The following is a 19,766-nucleotide window of genomic DNA, read 5'->3' on the forward strand; positions in this document are numbered from 1 at the left end:
GTGTGTTTTTTTCCTAATTTAATATTCCCATCTTTTATGCATATTAATCCCGTTCACGTCGATGACTGGGTATCCAAAAAATCCTGATGTAATTTGCTTCGTAAATGGTTACTTTTAATGGATAATAACACAAACAGTTCCTGAATTTTGGCCCAATGTGCAATTTGATCCATTAACTTTTAATTTATCCAATGTAGTTCCTGAACTTTTAATTTATTCAATGTGGTCCCTAGACTTTTGGTACATATTCAATTTAGTCAATGGACTATATAAAAATATACAATATCCTAGAACTTGAATTAATGGAAGGACTAAATTGAACATTTTCATATACTTCAGGAACTAAATTGAACATGTACTAAAAGTCCAGGGACCGCATTGAACATTAGGCTAAAATTCGGGGACTATATCGAACAAATTAAAAGTTCAGTCATCTAATTATACATTGGGCCAAAATTCAGATATTATTTGTGTCATTTTTCCTACGCGTAAACATATCCTCCAATTATAACGTGGTCCCTTGGGTCATCTGTCCTTCTTTCTTTGTTAATGTTTCCATTTCTTTCCTCTTTTCTTTTGCTAGAAGTTAATAATGTTTCCAATGTCAGTCGTGCACTTTCCAATCGATTCTGTCTTTCTAGCTTGTCCAGAAAAGCAGAATACAACTTACTGTCCTCAGATGGAGAATTTAATAGGGGATATTATAATGTCGTAATCAAGCATCTAAAGATGTACAACCACTAAAAGATACAGGAGATTTCATTTCATTAATTTAACAGATTAAATATAGTATGTGCGGATGACGTCATTCGTAATTATTTGTGAATAATTTTGTCCTACATAACTCACGTGGCCTACTTTGAATTCTTTTCTCTTTTTTAAACTTATTTGATATGATGAGAATCTCAACATACCATATATAACTATAGAAAACGGCGCAATTGGGCAATGTGGTTTGAAATTGTGCAAAACCAATGTCAAATTGGCATTCAAGTTGAGTTTTATGATGAAAAAGAAGAGAAAGAAATAGTCAAATTTTGATTGCGAAGCATGTTAAGAGAGAAGTCATTTGACAATCCAGCCCATTTAACTTTATTTTTGCTGGATCAACTAGGGTTTTGTGGAGCTAGGCATCTGAGTCTTAGCATTTCTTATGATTATCCGTATTGGCAGGTTAGAAAGTCTTAGCTGGAGTTGTTAGAAAGCGAAAGCATAGCATACCTCTACCATATCTTTTTTTTTTTTTTTTGTCAATACTCCTCGTTCGATATAAGTCTGAGTCCTACATGGGAGACACAGAATCGATTCAAAATCACGTCTGACAAAGTAATGAGATCACACAAAAATAATTCGAAGATCAACATAGTAACAACACAACGTGCTGTCAAGATTATATTTTTCCAATAAGAACCCGTGTTCAATCCGTGAAAAACATGCCTCTCGCCATTTGTACAGAAAATAAGGTCGTGTATGAAACGCTGAAATCAGATGAAGAGCCAATGCTTTGTAACATCACTCGTATCATTTTTGCAACTGTAGAGTAATTTGCAATAATACAATGTTGGCACATTCTCTAATAGTTTAAATTATTAAGAAAAAGGGTTAATTTAACTTGGTATCGGAGCATATGTTAATGGTTCTTATCCTAGCACTCCCTCTCGATTTTTTCCTGCTTGTTATTCCTTTTTTTCTGATCAGCCATTATCCGTATAATTTGCTTCCATTCACAACCGTTCTTACGCGTGTAAGGACCGGCTTACAAGTGATCATTGTTGGCCCGTTCCCTACCAGTTTAAGTTGATTAGAAAAACGGTTCAGTCCAATTATAACGAGGAAACCTATCCAAATAACTTCATTGACTAGATAAAAACGCGAGCTATCGGAGTGGGTGTGTGACTAAACAAATTCATAAACCATCTTTTTAAGGATCCAAGTTGGAATCCCATAAAAAAAATTTGTATTTATGACGTATATTCGCATCACAAAACCATGTGACTAACTAGTAACAAGATAATATGGCTCCGTTTGTTTCGCAGAGAATAAATGATTTGGAAAACATTTTCTTTAAAAATGATTACTTATATCTCTTAAAATAATTAGTCGATGATTAATATTTTCATTCTCGATAACAATCTATGTCTAAATATTTTTGTAGACGATGAAAATATTATTTATTCATCCATTTTTATAAGCGGCATAATGGATCATTTTTAGGAAATTATTATCTAAAATTATTTATTTTCCGTGAAACAAATGAATCCTAAACGTGTCATTTTTTTTAGACCAAGAAACATACCAGTCTTTACCAAGGCAAACTAAAAGTCGATCATAAGTTGGTGGTACAAGTTGGACTTAACTTTGCCAACATAACCTAATTAGCAAGTGATGTTGTGCCTAACTTAATGGTGGACGCTTTATTCTATTTTACTAGATTATATGTATGTGAATTCAATTAAATAGCTTTCTAATGAGTTTAAAAGTCGACTACATGCATATTTTTGAAGGATTGACTTCTCTGCACCATCGGGAAACCTCCTTAGCGATGTGGCTCTTCAAATCAATTCAAATGATAGGAATACAACTTTTACCTAATGGAGCATCCCCGAACATTCTTTCCCCCAACAGATACAACAAACTCATTTAAGAATTCAATTTATCTGATAAATGGTCAATCAACACACTTGCGTGAAGATGGAACACTTTCCATAGAGCGACTATAGATTTGTAACAGTTATGTTATAGTATTTAAATATTAAATCATGCATTCATTCTAACAGCTTAAGTTTTTAAAACAGCTGGCAATGATCCCACAAAATATCATATGATATCAGAGCAAGATGTCCAAAGTTCAAATTTTTTCAGGGCGTTATTTGTCTCCCCAATTACATATTTGCACGCTTTAGATTTGGGTCAAAGTTCAGCTTAATCGTGAGGAAGAGCGTTAGAATGTTTAAATATTGAATCACACCTTCATCTAATCTATAATGCATAACATGAGACTTTGTCTAATGTAGATTTTAGATTAATTTCAACTCCTATAATATGAGTTCTCCACTTTTTGTCATAACCCATTTTTAACCAATGTAAAGTGCAAAGTATAAACTACTCCCACTACTCCCACCAGGATTGATATTCAAGATATACTACACTAGTGTTGTTTTTTGTTGTCCGGCGGATCGGTGTCATTATCTTTGAATGAACCTCACCGATCACCTTAAATTAATTACATAAGTCATTGCACTTAATTTCATTATTTTTTCGTACTTTAGTATTGTTTGATCAAGTGGTCGCATCAGATCGATTTTCTTGACCACATCAAGTTGGGCATATCTATCTAAACCTGTACGGGTGATCAAAAAGGAAAAAAATACGTGATTGATTAATATAGCAATTAAAGCATATAATGAGAGCGAATCAAATGAGGTACTGCCATTTCTGGTGATCTGCTCCTCCTGAAATCGCTCACACGTGTGTTGTCCCGCATTCCCATTTGCCAGATTTTCCTTCATTTTAATTTCTTGATGCATTAAACACTCTGGACCCACGTCCTCATCATCGAATTGTCACACCTAATCCTGCTCCCTCTTCTCAATAATGATCACTTTAACAAAACATAATAAAAACATTGTTTTTTTTTGTTTTTTTGGAGCATCATTTCAACTTGGCAAGTAATCCATGCCCATATTGTTGTCTTTCGAAGAAGTTTCGTAAGGTTTTACCAAGTCCATCCGCAACTCGGGTAAGCTCTCTTTGTTCGATTTTTATTTTGTCCCGGAAGATCATTTTTCAAGAGCAATATGAATAAAAAAAATGTTATTATGCACGCGATAAGGATTTACTTTTGGAATAGATGTAAGTAGTTGCAATTTTTTAATTTGGAAGGGCGTACATATTACGACTGTGTAATCAGATTGTTTATACCCGGGAACCAAATCGGACTGCCCTAAAAGCCGATTCAGTTCCAGATTCCCGTTGGAATCGGTTCGGTTCCCGATTTTAAGTGAAGAACCACTTAAGAATCGGGCAGACCGGATTGAATTTGGAACCTGTTCCTTAAAGCCTAAAAACCCTAATTTTTCGCTTGACAACTTTTTCTCAATCTTTCTCTCTTTTCCGTTCTCTTCAACTTCACTCAAGCACTTCTCTACTCTCTCTCTCTCTCTCTTTCTCACTCGCAACTCACCCCCCTCCTCGCTCGCTTGTAGCTTACCCTTGCTCATTCCTGACTCACCTTTGTTCGCTCGCTATTGTTTATCTTTCACATTGAACCGCTTTGTTGCTATATTATTTTGCTGTAAAAAATGAAACAAAAAAAGAAACACGGTTCTCGGATAGACCTTAGAACCGAACCGGAAAAACAAGATATATTTTAGATTCGGTTCCAGGACAAACATGGTAGGTTTCAGGTTCTAAAACCTGAGAACTGATTCTAACAGGGTAGGTTTTAGGTTCCAGATCTATAACCTATTCACGTCGAAACCGATCACCCCTAATATATATCAACATCTTGGCATCACATGTGTGATTTGTGAATAAATTCACATAAAATAAACATTTTTGCTTGACTAAAGAATGTTATTTGGCCTAAGGAACCGCTTGGACCGGGAACCGCTTGGACCGGGAACCGCTCGAACCTGACCGAACTGGCCGGTTTTAGGTAGTTCCATGGAACACCAGTTTGGTTCCCAATTCCATAAAATTGGAACCGATGTATTGCAGTCCAATTCCTAATTTTAGGTGTAGAACTATCCGCCAAAACCATCCGGACCGGACTAATTTTTTAAAAAAAATTTTAATTTCTTAAAAATCTGTAAATAAAAAAAATCCTCTCATATATCTTCCATTTCACAAAGGAAAGCCCTTCAAGGTTTGAACGAATATGTTTACTTATATACGTGAGTAAGATGACAAGAACAAATCAAAACACATAACAGTAATTGCTTATTCCAATCAAATTTTGCCACAAATTGAAAAAATCTTTGTAAAACCTATAATGTTACACGTAACTCATTTATTATATTTTTGTCTTGAATATTAAGGACAATAAAAAAATAATTGAACATGCCACCTCCAGGAATCGGATCGAACTAGTCAATCCAATCTAGTTCCAAGGGCCACCGATCTAGTTTTCGATTCTCGATTCTTGGACGAGAACATATCACTCCAAGTTTAGCCATTTTTCTCACTGTCTAAGAGAAACTTTTGATACCTTTTGTTTTCTTCTCTCCTCTTGATATCCGTACATATAACTTTCCAGCCCACTATATGCTGGTCATCACAAGGTACTCAAAATGGGGGTGATAGTGATTCTCCAAATAAAAGGTGTGATACCCCTGTGATTTGAACTTGTTTTGCCCATCCATCCGATGGTCAGAAAGAAACATGTACTTAATAATTAGAATACTTTCCCATTTTTGTCAGAAACGTGTCCGCAAGCGGCTGATTTCATATTTTGATTCTTATTCAGCAACCCAAAAAGCAAAAGAAGATTGTACTTTGTTATGAGGATTTGCAGTTTGAAGCAGAAAAGAGTGCAACGATATCTAGAACTAATGTGAGAACCATAAATCAAGAAGCAGATATATTTATTGACTCTCATTTCTTTAGTGGGACCAAAAGAAATGTGTGAAATCCAAAATTTGAATCTGCCCCAAGTCTATTTCAGCATAAAATGACATATTTTGATTTTCTACATGTGAATATGATGTGGGTTTCGACCAGCCCCCCAAATGTACAGTTCCAAAAGAAAAATATTAAACCTTTATTTTAATAAGCAGCAAACACTGACGTTATTTCTTGAGTCACATCTGTCTATCAAAAAGCACAAAATCTTGGAGCCTCAGGCCCATCAAAGATCTCATCATGCTCAAAATAAACATATCCGCAGCATCCCAATTATAAAAGAGAGAACATCTCACGAGAGAGAGAGAGAGAGGGAGAGGAGCTTCCCAAACATGAGTTATTTTACTACTACGATCCCATTTGACCAAACTGATGAGTTCTTCCAATGCCCTTCTTTTGATTCCCACCAACAACATCACCAAGTTGATGACTATGATGATATCCTATGCCAACTTTCTTCTCCTCCAGATGGGAACTTCTTCATGGGCGAGACGCTCGATGATCATGACCGACAGGGTAATAAAATGTCTTCTGCGTTCGATAAATCCATGGCTGGCGTAAAGCCTAATGTCAACACCAACAAGAACAAGAAAGTCATACACAGAGATATTGAGAGGCAAAGGAGGCAAGAAATGGCTACCCTTTATGGATCTCTAAGGAAACAACTCCCAATTGAATTTCTTAAGGTTAATTCTCCTGTACTCATTTTTACGCATTCTTTTGTTAAAGTTTGTGCAATACAGCAATCTCTGCTGGCTTTTGTGTGGAATTATACTGCCTTTTAATGGGATATAACACTTCTTGCAGGGAAAGAGATCTATTTCTGATCACATTCATGAGACAGTCAACTTCATAAGGCATATGCAGAACAAGATCCAAGCGCTAAGTGACAAGAGAGATGAGCTGAAGGGACTGTCTGATTCGGGTGCTCCTACAGATGCACCTGAATGTTCAAGAAATGCTTGCTCTCGGGATGACACTGTGATGGTCCAGCCTTGCATGGCAGGAGTCGAAATTCTCATAAACACCGCCTCGCAACAAGGGCTCCCTCTATCTAGAGCATTTAAAGCATTGTCCGAAGAAGGAGTAAATGTGATCAGCTGCAATTCGATGCAAGTGAGCGACAGGATTCTTCACTCCATCAAAGCCGAGGTACCTGTGAGCCCCGAGAATAATCCCTCAAAGATTTTGCTAATGCATATAATGCCAATCTTTTTAGGGTGTCATTTGGATTTTCTTTTTAACCACTAATTGATGAAACTGCTATGCTATATTGGGGTTATTTGTGCAGGTAACCAATGGAGGAAATAGCAATATGTCTGAGCTGCAACAAAAATTGATGAAGTTAACAACTTGATTGTTCTCAGATTGGACAGGAATCTTAGTTTTGTGAACCTTTCCTCTGGATGACATGAATCTTAAGTATGTCTTCATATCCTTCAAGTCCTTCTTCCAGGCAATTTTGGCCAGGAATTGGTAATGTTGGCGACGGTGCTTTATTAGAATATGTGAATGTAATAAATTAATTATTGCACATTCTTGGTGTACTCTATTGAGAAACGAGTGACGTTGCTGTGCTGAGTTGTCTTTCGCGTACATTTTGCCTGCCTATCACTTTGAATCATCATACACCATATGTCCGGAGTCGTGATTTTCATTGGTGGTATATAAAAGTTAATTAACATGGTCGTGGTATATGATAGTGCATCTGATAGGTAGAAGATATATATATGATCCTCCGCATGCATCTGATCTTAATTAGGATTTATATACATGCGAATGATTAGGATTGAAACACTATTTTGCTGAGTACTTCATTAGGTTTTGAATATTGGGCAAATGTAGCATTCACGGATTCTACTTCCTTCTTTTCAGCTGATTGAAACTGACAAACAGAAACAATTCAAGCAGGGAAGCATATATTCATGATATCTGATCTTATCGATCACATACATGCATAAGCATTAATATTTACTTGTTTAGGTCCATCAACTACTTAGGATAAATGAGTTTGTGTGCTGGAAATGCATGCTAAGACTTTGATTTTGGGTAGGCTTTTTCTTAGAGAGAGAGAGAGAGAGAGAGATTTTTCCTATTAACTCTTAAGCAGTGTACATCACTTGCAAAGGACATGTCCTCGTGATATGTCCTTTCGTATTGTAGTAGTTGATTTTATCTATTAGCATGGCAAATCTTTTACACAAGCATATCTTGGTAGAGGAATTGAAACAATCTTTCCACTGGGTTGAAAGAATCCATGTGCATCATCAGAACCTGGAATCGGTATATACTGAACTTGTAGTCGCCGAAAAAGTATGTTTACTTTTCCTTGTTGGCCGTCTCAATTTCGACTATTATGTGAATATTCTAAGATAATGCTAGGTATAGTAAAGATTGGGGAAATGTTTGTTTGCAAAACCTGAACAAAAAACATCCAGTAAAAGCCAAAGAAGAGACCGTGGTTAGTGAGCTGAGTTTACGCTCGTTGCGAATAGAATTTGGTGTTCACTGAGAGAAGGACTGTGTCAATGGAAGGTCGACTTTTTGATATTATTGCTGCAATAAGAGGGTATGTACATAAAAAATGTTCTTATTGGTTATTTGCGAAAGCGTGTGTGCAAGTGTGTGTGAAATATAACAAGGAACAAAGGCCATATGAGAGTGGATGCAATGAAGCACAAGGGAACAAAAATAAAAGGCTTTTATTAGTTGGTAATACAATTGAAGGAGAGGTTTTCCTTGTTTTTCTGATACTAGTTAGACGTCCACTAAGCCCTATATATATAGAAGAATTTCACCGACTTCAAGCACAACATTTTTTACTTTTCCACCGCTACTTCTTGACCAACTGAGACAGCTGCCCAACAACTAGACATTCGGTAACTTTTCTTTGCCTAAGACTCCTACAGTTGGCTTTTCTTGCTTCCCACGTGTAGAACTAGAGACATCAACACAAAATTAGTGAACTCCGGTCACTACTTTTGCCGCCCAAGCACTAGATTTTTTTTTTCAGGTTTTTTCTAGGAAATTGGATCAACATTTTAACACTCCTCCTTGATCCAATTTCGCGATACTCCAAGCATCCTTGGTAACATCTCGAACTTGGCTGGCAGTAGTGCTTTAGTGAATATGTCCGCGACTTGATCTTCGATCTTGCGATATTTGAGCTCGATTTCTCCATTATTTTGCACTCCATGGATGAAGTGATATTTGATCTCTATATGTTTGGTTGAAGACAGGATTTTTTGATATTGCGATCGCGGACTTGTTGTCGCAAAATATCGGAGTTGATTCTGTCTATGCTTCTCCAATGTCTTCTAGAATTCTTCGAAGCCATATTGCTTGACTAGTGGTCGTAGAAGCCGCGATGTATTCAGCTTCAACAGTAGATTGTGCCATTGAGTCTTGTTTTTTAGATGCCCAAGAGAATATTTCGGAGCCCAGTGTGAATGCATAGCCAATGGTGCTTATCCTATCGTCAGCTGATCTTGCCCGGTCACTGTCGGTGTAGCCAATAAGCTTAGCCGTTGCATTTGGCCGATACCAAATGCCATAATCTGTCGTTCCTCATAAGTATCTTAAAATTCTCTTGGCAGCTCCAAAGTGAATTTGACTCGGACTCTACATGAATCGTGATAGTAGACTTGTCGCGTACATGATGTCCAGTCGTGTAGCAGTGAGATATAATAGACTACCAATCATAATTCTGTAGAGGGAGGCGTCGGCTTTTTATGCTCCATCTTCCTTTAATAGTTTCTCATTTGTCACGAGCGGCGTCACAATTATTTTGCAATTATCCTTTCGCCATGAGCCTTGCTATATGCTTATGGATTGATCCACCTGCATTGAGCTTTGTCTTGTAAACCTGCTTGACGCCAATGATCTCTTTGTCTTTAGGGAAGTCGATGAGCTCCCATGTTTCATTCTTCTCTATCATCTTGATTTCTTCCTCCATGGCCTTAATCCAAACTTCTTGTTTGGCAGCCTCTTCATAGTTCTCGAGTTCTACAGCTGCAAAGTTGCATGTTTCATAGACTTTTCTAAGAGATTTTATCTTAGAATAGGAGATTCTGGAGTAGATTCTTCCTGCATCACTCTTGGAGAGGATGGTGGTGTTACATCGTGAGTGGTGGTATTCGGCACTTCACCTTCTTTTTGTGAGGTTGACTCTTCACGTGTTGACGGTATGTCTGGTAAGGTGACATACCTCTTCTCGATCTTTTATTCCTCCCAGTTCCAAGTAGTATTTTCGTCAAACTCGATGTCTCGACTAATCATCACCTTCTTAGTTTTTAGGTTGTAAACCCGATAGCATTTTGATTGGTCGCTATAGCCGAGAAAGATTCCTTTTTCGGTCTTCTCATCAAGCTTGCTTCTTTTTTGAGTAGGAATGTGGACGTAGCATATACAGCCGAACACCTTGAGATGCTTCACTGAAGGCTTTCGTCCGCTCCATGCTTCAATTGGAGTTTTATTTTGAACTGCTCTAGTTGAACACATGTTTAAGAGGTACACAGCCATATAGACTGCTTTTGCTCAGAACAAATTGGGAATGCCTTTCTCCTTTAGCATAGACCTTACTATCTCCATGACGGTTCTATTTTTTCTTTCTACTACTCCATTTTACTCTGAGGCGAAGCCAACAGTTAGTTGATGATGAACTCCTTTGTCTTCATAGAATTTATTAAACTCCCTGGAGTTGTATTCCATGCCTCTGTCACTCCTCAGTACTTTGATTCTGCGGCCACTTTGATTCTCAATGTGGTCCTTGAATTTTCTGAAAATAGAGAATACCTTCGATATTTCTCGAAGAAAGTAGAGCCAAGTCATTCTTGTATAGTCATCGATGAATAGGATGAAATATTTATTCTGACTGGGTGTGGGGGTCCACATTGGACCACACACATCCGTATGCACTAGCTCCAATGGCTTCTTAGCTCTCCATACACCAGATGGGAAGGACTGTCTTTGTTGTTTTACAAGCAGATAGCCTTCACAAACATCTGAAATTTCTGAAATAGTCGGAAAATCTCTTATAATATTTTTCTGATGGAGAACTTTTAACCCAGCAAAGTTGAAGTAGCCAAATCTCCGATGCCATAGCCATGAATCATCAAGTTGAGCTTTCATGGCTATATCTCTGATATATTTCCATCGAATAGGAACATTCCTATTCTCCATTTTAACAGAGGCAATGATATTTTTGTATTTATCATAGATAATGCGTGCATCTCCTCTAAAGTTTAGAGAATATCCACTTTGTATCATTTGGCCCACGCTCAAGAGATTTTGTGCAAGACTGGGGACTAGATATACATTTATATTTTGGGCCTTTATTTGTTTCAATAGCAATAGTGCCCTTTCCTTTGACATCGACTGATGCACCGTTGCCCAATTTCACTTGGGATTTCACCGACGTATCAATATCGGTGAATATAGATTCATCCCCCGTCATATGATTGCTACACCCACTATCAATGTACCACATATCATTTTGCTTGTCATTTGCCGCTTGGCCTACGTAGAATGTGTTGTCTTCACTTTCTCTTTCTTCATCATAATTGGCTCAATTATTTGTTTTCGAGCGACAATACTTTTCTACGTGGCCATATCTTTTACAAAAGCAGCATTGTGGTTTATTTTTAAACCAGCAATCTTTCTCCAAATGATTAGTGTTCTTGCAAATTCCACAAGGTGGATATTTTTCCTTTTGAGTAGTTTCTCCTCCTCTTCTATTTTTCCATGAGCCCCTTCCACCATTTTTAGATTGATGAGACCGCATGTTCATTTTAGACCGAAACGCACTTTCAACTTAATCTTCATCTTGTGCCATCATTCTTTTCTCATGTGCTTTTAGACAGCCAATCAATTCACTTATTGACAGGGTCGTAAAATCTTTAGATCCTTCTATAGTTGTCACAATAGGATTGTACTTTCTAGTAAGTGACACTAGTATTTTTTCTATTACCCTTTGATCAGTGATTTCATCTCCATAGGCTCTTATTTGATTAACTAGTTCTTTTAATTTTCTACAGTATTTTTAAACGGTCTTATTTACTTTCATTTTAGAATTCTCAAATTTTCTTCTCAGAGTTCGATACCAACCAAAGACGTGGCTCTGATACCACTATTGGTTATTTGCGGAAGCGTGTGTGCAAGTGTGTGTGAAATATAACAAGGAACAAAGGCTATATGAGAGTGGATGCAATGAAGCACAAGGGAACAAAAATAAAAGGCTTTTATTAGTTGGTAATACAATCGAAGGAGGAGAGGTTTTCCTTGTTTTTCTGATACTAATTAGACGTCCACTTATATAGAAGAATTTCACCGACTTCAAGCACAATATTTTTGACTTTTCCACCGCTACTTCTTGACCAACTTAGACAGCTGCCCAACAACTAGACATTCGGTAACTTTTCTTTGCCTAAGACTTCTACAGCTGGCTTTTCTTGCTTCCCACGTGTAGAACTAGAGACTTCTACACAAAATTAGTGAACTCCGGTCGCTACTTTTGCCCCAAGCACTAGATTTTTTTTTTTTTCAGGATTTTTATAGGAAATTGGATCAACATTTTAACAGTTCTAAATTTTCTTCACTGAGCAGTTTTCCGAGGAAGCGCTTGCACACGGGTGTGCAGACATACAATTTTAGGGTTAGAACTAGGGGTGTCAGAACCGAACCGAAAAACCGAATCGAGATACGAACCGAACCGAAAATTTCGTGCATTTCTGTTCGGTTTTGGTTTCGGTTCGGATCATCAAAATAAATCAATTTTTCTTTTCGGTTCGGTTTGGATCGGTTTGGATCGAACCGAACTAAAATAAATACTTCGGTTTAGGGCTATGTTGCCCTCTCTCTCCCCTTCTCTCTCCCCTCTCCTCTCTCTCTCTGCTTAATGAACTTGAAACCGAAAACTGATCCGAACCAAATCGATTTTTCGGTTCGGTTCCAATTCGGTTCGGTTCAAATTCAGTTCGGTTCAAGGAGGCACCCTTAATGGTTCAATTCGGTTCAGTTTTCTTGAAAAACGGAACCGAACCGAACCATTTACACCCCTAGTTAGAACTGTCCTGATCTCCTTCAATTTTTAAACATACAGAATGATGTGAGCCTCCTGTGTTCCTTCTGCATCTAAACCTAGACTGTAGATAAATAATGTTCTCTTACTACTTGTTAGTACCAAATTATCGTTCAGCGTGGTTAAGATGTACAGTCAAAACTATAAGGGCTCAGATCCTTCTTTGTCCATGTTTATATGCACGATTTGCATTAGGTGCTCAATCCATGGAGTTTAGAGAGTACAGCTGCATGAAGGATGTAGAGTTGATATAGGGTAGCATCTTTTTCTTTTCCTTCCAGCCATTTTTCAAAAGAAATTTTAGAATAATTCATTTATAGACACTCCACGGAAAAGTTTATTTCTTCACAAGGCAATACTATGGCAATGCGATCTATGTGCATTGTCAACCCTCCGACTCGATCACATTCCTTGCAATGCATTGTATCAACCTGAGTAATGTCTTAGGGTAGTTCTTACTAGCATTCCGGTGATCGGATTTTGTGGACTCAAGTTGCCCTCTTGGCTTTGATTCAGTGGGCAGACGGTCATTATACATGCAAAGCTGTTCGTGGTGTCCCATCAACTCAATATTAATTTCAATTGACAGCTGATCATATCCCTCCCTCCCCTCTTCTATGCATATAGCTTTTCGTGGCTTCTGGGTAGTCCCCAACTATATAATTTCATTATTTTAGAAAGATAAGCAATACACACAGACATGCACCAGCTCTATCCAGTCATTGCATGCCCGTTTCAACCTGTCATCATTTAATATATGATGATGATTGAATGATATTAAAACTCCTGGTTCGAACTTCCAGATTTCAGGAAAAGATCATGTATCTACATCACTGGCTGTGGCTGGCCCGTGGATGGGCTCGAAATGTGGAAGCTGCAAGAATTAATTTATGTGATGATTTCATTTTCTCATGGATTACCATATCTTTAGTGGGCCTTATCTAGCTTGACCAGTCTTCCCTTCTTGATTAGCTAGGGCTCGATCACGCACACTCGACAACGTGACAGATGTGGTCTCACTTTCGATTTCTCGTACATCCGCTACCTCTATATATATAATTTTCAAGTACAAGTCTAAGTTCACCGTTCTGATTCGTTCTAAGACAGATCATAAACTTTTACATTCTGATCCTTAACATTGATATCGTTAAATTCTTGGTTTGTTTTTTGACACTTTAAATTTTTACGAAAAATGATTTGTCTAATATGGTATCAGAGCATAGTAAATCGATGATTCAAATTTCGGCACTTCCTCTCAATTTTTTGCATCCTGTTATGCTACCTGTTTTTCTTGTTCCTTGATTATCTCGTTGATGTGTTACGTCTACATCGTATCTTACCTGCGATATGCTATACATACATAGTAGTCCCATTTCGCAACTGCTTAGAGAACATTTTTTTTCTGAAAGACGGTTTGAATAACATGTACATGGCTTGAATAACAGATAGAAACGATTATGTATGCTGTTAGTAAGTGAGATGGCCCCCCCAACTGCTTCAAAAAGTGGCTGTATCCGCTTTTGCTAGGGCACCACCACCTCCACAGCGAAAGAACCTTGAATTAATTGATGCATCATGGTTGTCGCAGATATGTCTCCTAAGGCATTTCTCCGAGCGATATGACCACCCTTTATATCGATTGTTTGGCAACCACCAGACACGACGTGCCCAGAATCAGAAGCGCAGGCGTTGCATCCGTCTTGTTATTCGGATAAGAACATGATCCGTTTGTCCATGCTTGCTTGATTTTCTGTCTCTTGCTCTCTTGTCGAGACATTATCTCCAAGCAAGATCCACCTTCATACCTTCTTGACACGATATGAAATGGTGTTGAGGTTGTCCCACATCAATTGTCAAAGTGGTTGAAAAGGGATTTGTTAAAGCACGTATTGATGCTAGGTATACAATAAGGAGGGATGGCTAGCAAATCCAAGTCTAAGTATCCACCCAACATGATACATAGGTTATTCAGCAACATGGATGAAATATATAAAAAAAACCATGCACTTGTCACTTATTTGTTTAAGGAAAATGGAATCAGGTCGACGTGGAGTTAATGTCCAAGTTTCATGTTTGATACTGATTGCTGATGTGTGACGTAGGCTTCCACGTGTCTTTGATTAGACGAAACCTAAGTGTGTTTTAAAAAAAGCACATAGAGTATGTCAAATTGGCCCAATAATAAGTACCGCTAGTAGGATCAAAGTAAAGGTTAAGAAAAAGGGTGCGTGGCCTGTTGATATCGCACATCCTTTCATCTTCTCACGATGGATTGGGGCTTCAGTTCCAGATGGAGGAGAGAAATTTGGTCCGCTGACCACAGGCTTTCTTTCTTTTGTTCTTTTAACAAGTAAAAAGATTGGTGGAGAAGGGTGATCGGCACCACTATTCCATTTGGGCCTTATCATAAAGTTTCTACCTTGTTACACAAAATTTGGCTTGAGTTATGACTACTTCATTCATCAACGTTATATGAATCGATCATCGAATCTCAATTCACGCGACAAAAATCAGGTTGGTGCCACTGCTCTGCGAACCATAGGTTTAGGGTATCCAAACAAGAAAGACAATAAAAACAAATAAATTCTCGTACTTCATTTGTTTCGCTAAAAATGAATGATTTGAAAAATATTATTCTAAAAATAATCGCTTGCATTGCTTGAAATAATTAATCGATGAAAAATATTTTCATTATCGATAACCATTTGTCTAAACATTTATATAAGCGATAAAAATATTTTTCATTCATTCATTTTTGTAAGTGATACAAACGATCATTTTAGGGAAAATGTATTCCGAATCATTCATTATTAACGAAAGAAATAGAGTCTAGATTACATGCGATTTTCATAATGCACTAATTACGCAACGAGAAAGATAGCACGTTGAAAATGGCAAAAAAAATTGGGAGGGGGGGGGGGGGGCGGGTGTGGTCGGGTCTATTGATGTTGTTACAAGAGGAATGAGAAAAAAGGAGAGACCGGGAACCGGACCGGTTCCCAATCGGTCTTTTTTTTTTTGTAATGGCTAAAGGAGAAGATTAAGAGAATATTTTTCAGGATGATTTTCATTGCTGTATATCAGTGGTATTTATAGTACATGTATAAGAATGGCAATAACTAAAAATATGGAGAAAATCTCAACTAATTAACAGCTATCTACAACAATGAGAAGGCTGAAATTATGAAGGATAATTTGAAATTTGAATTTTAAACTGATTCTCTTATACGCCCCCTCAAAATGGAGTTTCCGTCGGAAACGCCGATCTTGACTTGAAGTGTTTGCACGCACTGTTTTGATTGTGGCTTGGTAAGGATGTCCGCTAGTTGGTCATGTGTGGAAATGTGAGGGACTCTCAATTATCCATCTTTTACGAGCTCACGAATGAAGTGGTAATCAATTGCAATGTGCTTCATGCGAGAGTGGAAGACCGGATTGGCACACACATAAGTAGCCCCAATATTGTCACAGTATATCGTGGGTGTTTCAAGTGAGTGTATGCCCAATTCGGTGAGCAAGTTTTGAACCCAAAGTAATTCCGATGAGGTAGCGGCAACTGCTCTATATTCGGCTTCTGTTGATGATTGGGCAACGGACCGCTGTTTGCGGGAGCTCCAAGAGATAGGATTGGCGCCAAGATAAACAATGAAGCCGGATGTGGAAGTCCTGTCATCATAATCACCAGTCCAATCTGCATCGGAATAAGCATGTAAAATGGGCTTTGTATCTCGCCCCAAGTGAAGCCCATGGAATAGGGTACCTTTAAGATATCGAAGAAGGCATTTGGTGGCAGACCAATGATGTAATGTTGGCTTGTGCATGAACTGAGATAATTTGTTGACAACGAACGAAATATCGGGACGAGTGATTAGGAGGTATTGAAGGGCACCGACGAGGCTCCGAAATTCAGTTGCGGATATGTACCCCGAATTATCATGAAGTGTAAGTGTATTACCGGTTGCCATTGGAGACCCAAGATCCTTTGCTTCGGCCATTTTATGCTTTTCGAGTAGATCCTGTATGTATTTATGTTGCGAGAGTAAAAGACCCTTCTTTGTGGGAAGTACTTTGATTCCAAGGAAATAGCCTAAGGTCCCCAAATCTTTGACCAAAAAACGCTTGGATAATGTTGCAATGAAATCATTAAAAAACCGAGTGTTGTTGCCCGTAATGACAAGATCATCAACATATACCAAGAAATATGCCTCTATGCCATTGTGTGAGTAGATAAAAAGGGAGCTACCGGTCTTGGAATTATTAAATGAATTGGCTATTAGAAATGTACTTAACTCGTTATACCAGGCACGAGGAGCTTGTTTGAGCCCATAAATAGCTTTCCTGAGTTTGCACACATGGTCGGGTTTTGCGGGGTCTTTGAAACCAGGAGGTTGTGCCATAAACACTTCATCTTATAGTATTCCTTGCAAAGACGCGTTGTTTACATCCATTTGGCGTAGTGTCCAATTTCGAGTGAGTGCCAGAGTGAGAATGATGCGGATTGTTGTAGGTTTGACAACTGAGCTAAAGGTTTCTTGGAAGTCAATTCCCGGTCTTTGGTGAAATCCTTTGGCGACAAGACGCGCCTTGTATCTCTCGATTCTACCGTCGGATCAACGCTTGATCCTGTAGACCCACCTACAACCAACAATATTCATGGAAGAATTCTTTGGGGTTAGTTCCCAAGTTCCATTTCTAATTAAGGCATTGATTTCCTCGGACATAGCGGAGCACTATTAGGGATCACTCAAAGCTTGAGTAAGTCCACTTGGTTCATAGGTTTGAGATAGAGGATGTTTTGTGGTGAGTGTATGTATTTGTTTAGTCTTGAAAATGTTGTTTTGAGAGCGTGTGGTCATGTTATGAGTGCGGGTTTGGCAGATTTGGGGGTGGTTCGGTTAAGAGTGTGGAGCTAGTTGGTGAGACATTAGTTCCGGTGGAGATGCTGCTAGTTGGGTGGTGGTTGTTACTTGGTGAGCTCTAAGGTGTGACGTTGGTGGTACATGCATCAAATAGAGGTATGTGTGCGGTGTTAGAGGAGAGATCACTTACTGAGTTATCTGGTGGGTTGGCCGGCAGAACTTGCGTATCAGCTGGGTTACTAGAAAGAGTCCTTGTCACGACTGATGGCGTGTTCGAAGCAGGAGCAATATATGGCACAATGGGCGACTGAAGAAGAGGAGTTTTGACCGAGAATGAGGGGGAGGACTTCGGTAAGTTCAAAGAAGGGTATGGGAAGACGGTTTCATCAAAGACAACGTGACGTGAGAGAAATATTTTTTTGGTAGTAGAATCAAAACATTTGCACACACTTTGAGTTAAAGAATAACCAAGAAAAATACATGGGTGGGAGCGTGGTAAAAGCTTATTTTTTGTGTATAGCCGAAGCCATAGGTAGTAGAGGCATCCAAAAATTCGAAGTTTTAGGTAGTTCGGGGGTTTGCCGAAGAGGCGATGATATGGAGATTGAAGATTAATGAATCTGTAGGTAGGCGATTTATAAGATATGTGGCGGTTTGGAAGGCGTAGGTCCAAAAAGTGGGGGTAGGCCGGCTTTGTGTAGTAGAGTTAATCCGGTTTCGACGATGTGTATGTTGTGGGGTGTATAGAGGTGTGGTTAGATGTGAAATTTCGTGTTTTGCTAAAAATGGTTTGAGTTTAATGAATTCCCCACCCCCATCAAAATAAAGAGTTCGTATTTTTTGTTGAAATTATTTTTCGACAAGTGTTTTGAATTGTTCAAAAATAGGTGCAACATCGGATTTGTTGTGGATGGGACAAAACCAAATATAACGAATGAAATTGTCAATACAAATAACATAATAACGGAAACCATCAATAGATAAAATAGATGCCGAACCCCAAACGTCCATGTACAATAAGTCAAGTGGATGTCTACCTTCAAAAGTAGAAGAGTGAAATGGTAGTTTATGACTTTTATTGCAACGACAAGAAGTACATGGTAACTTATTTCCTAGACTAGACTCATTTGATGACGGAAGTGAAAAATGCTTAATGGTATGATGTAAAATATGGATGGATGGATGACCTAATCTATTGTGCCATGTAGTTGCTCGTGTCCGCTCACCAACCAAAGCTGTGTGTGAGACATGTGGCTGCCAAGAGGATGGCGGCAAACGATAAACGCCGTCTCTAAGTTCCCCTCGAAGTAGAGTCACCCCCGTGCGAAGTTCCTTTACCAAAAAATGAGAGACAAAGAATTCAATCGAGACTCGGTTAGTACGAAAAAATTGTGAAACCGAAGTTAAATTTTTGGTTATGTGAGGAGTGCGTAAAACATTAGCCAATTGAAAGGAAGTATATAGGTAATTTAATGTGGTAGAACCAATGTGAGTGATACTCAAACCTGAGCCATCGCCAATGACTATCTCATTCGGACCTTCATACTCGCTATGCAGAGATAAATTAGCAAGATCACTTGTAACATGATGTGAGGCTCCCGAATCAATCAACCAACCCGCTTCTCGGGTTGAACTTGGGCCGGCTACAACATTTGCAACCGGAGCACGGACTGTGTCTCGAATACGGAAACAATTTTTGGCGGAGTGTCCCACACTATCACAGTATTGAAAAACGGGCCGAGAGCTATTTTGCCGTAGAGACCTTGAGTCACTGCTTCTATGATCTCTCCGACGGTCTGAATTGCGGGTGCCAAGGGAATTTCTGGAGTCTCCGGCAGGTTGTCCAGAATGTCTAGAACTGTTCCATCGACATAGGGCTCTCGGACCTCGAGCCTTCCGAGTGCTAAAATTGGCTGTTACCGGCAGGACTTCAGCTGCTGTTTTTTCATGTTGAAGGAACATTTCATGGGCGACTAATTTGTCGTAAAGTTCCTCGAAAGTGATTGTGTGTTCACGAGCATGAATTGCTGCTGCGATTTCATGGTATTCCGGTCCTAATACCCGGAGAGCATGGATGACAAGGTCATCATCATGGAGAGGTGAATCAATCATTGCCAACTCGTCTACAATAGATTTTAGTTGTTGTAAAAAATCAGAAAAAGAACGAGAGTTGCGTTTAACCGTTGATAATTGGTCCTTGAGATGCA

At 38.6% G+C, this 19,766-nt stretch overlaps 1 protein-coding gene across 1 annotated transcript; it reads left to right on the forward strand.

Annotated features, from left to right (window-relative positions):
• The first annotated feature begins 5,933 nt into the window (after positions 1-5,933).
• Positions 5,934-7,218, forward strand: LOC115693317 (transcription factor bHLH120-like). Its single transcript, XM_030620282.2, has 3 exons — positions 5,934-6,308; positions 6,430-6,774; positions 6,914-7,218. Exons 1-3 carry the CDS (start codon positions 5,955-5,957, stop codon positions 6,977-6,979), a joined length of 765 nt encoding a protein of 254 aa, XP_030476142.1. The 5' UTR covers positions 5,934-5,954; the 3' UTR covers positions 6,980-7,218.
• Positions 7,219-19,766: the final 12,548 nt, after the last annotated feature.

The sequence above is a fragment of the Syzygium oleosum genome, unplaced genomic scaffold (assembly GCF_021117445.2).
Source record: "Syzygium oleosum isolate NSW1041296 unplaced genomic scaffold, Sole_v2.1 Sole_v2.15, whole genome shotgun sequence".
Classification (NCBI taxonomy): Eukaryota; Viridiplantae; Streptophyta; class Magnoliopsida; order Myrtales; family Myrtaceae; genus Syzygium; species Syzygium oleosum.

Excerpts from the sequence above, each read along its gene's own strand:
- LOC115693317 (XM_030620282.2), top strand. The coding sequence starts at position 5,955 with ATGAGTTATTTTACTACTACGATCCCATTTGACCAAACTGATGAGTTC. Across the intron at positions 6,309-6,429 it reads TCCCAATTGAATTTCTTAAG|GGAAAGAGATCTATTTCTGA; the intron begins GTTAATTCTCCT and ends CACTTCTTGCAG. Across the intron at positions 6,775-6,913 it reads TTCACTCCATCAAAGCCGAG|GTAACCAATGGAGGAAATAG; the intron begins GTACCTGTGAGC and ends TTATTTGTGCAG.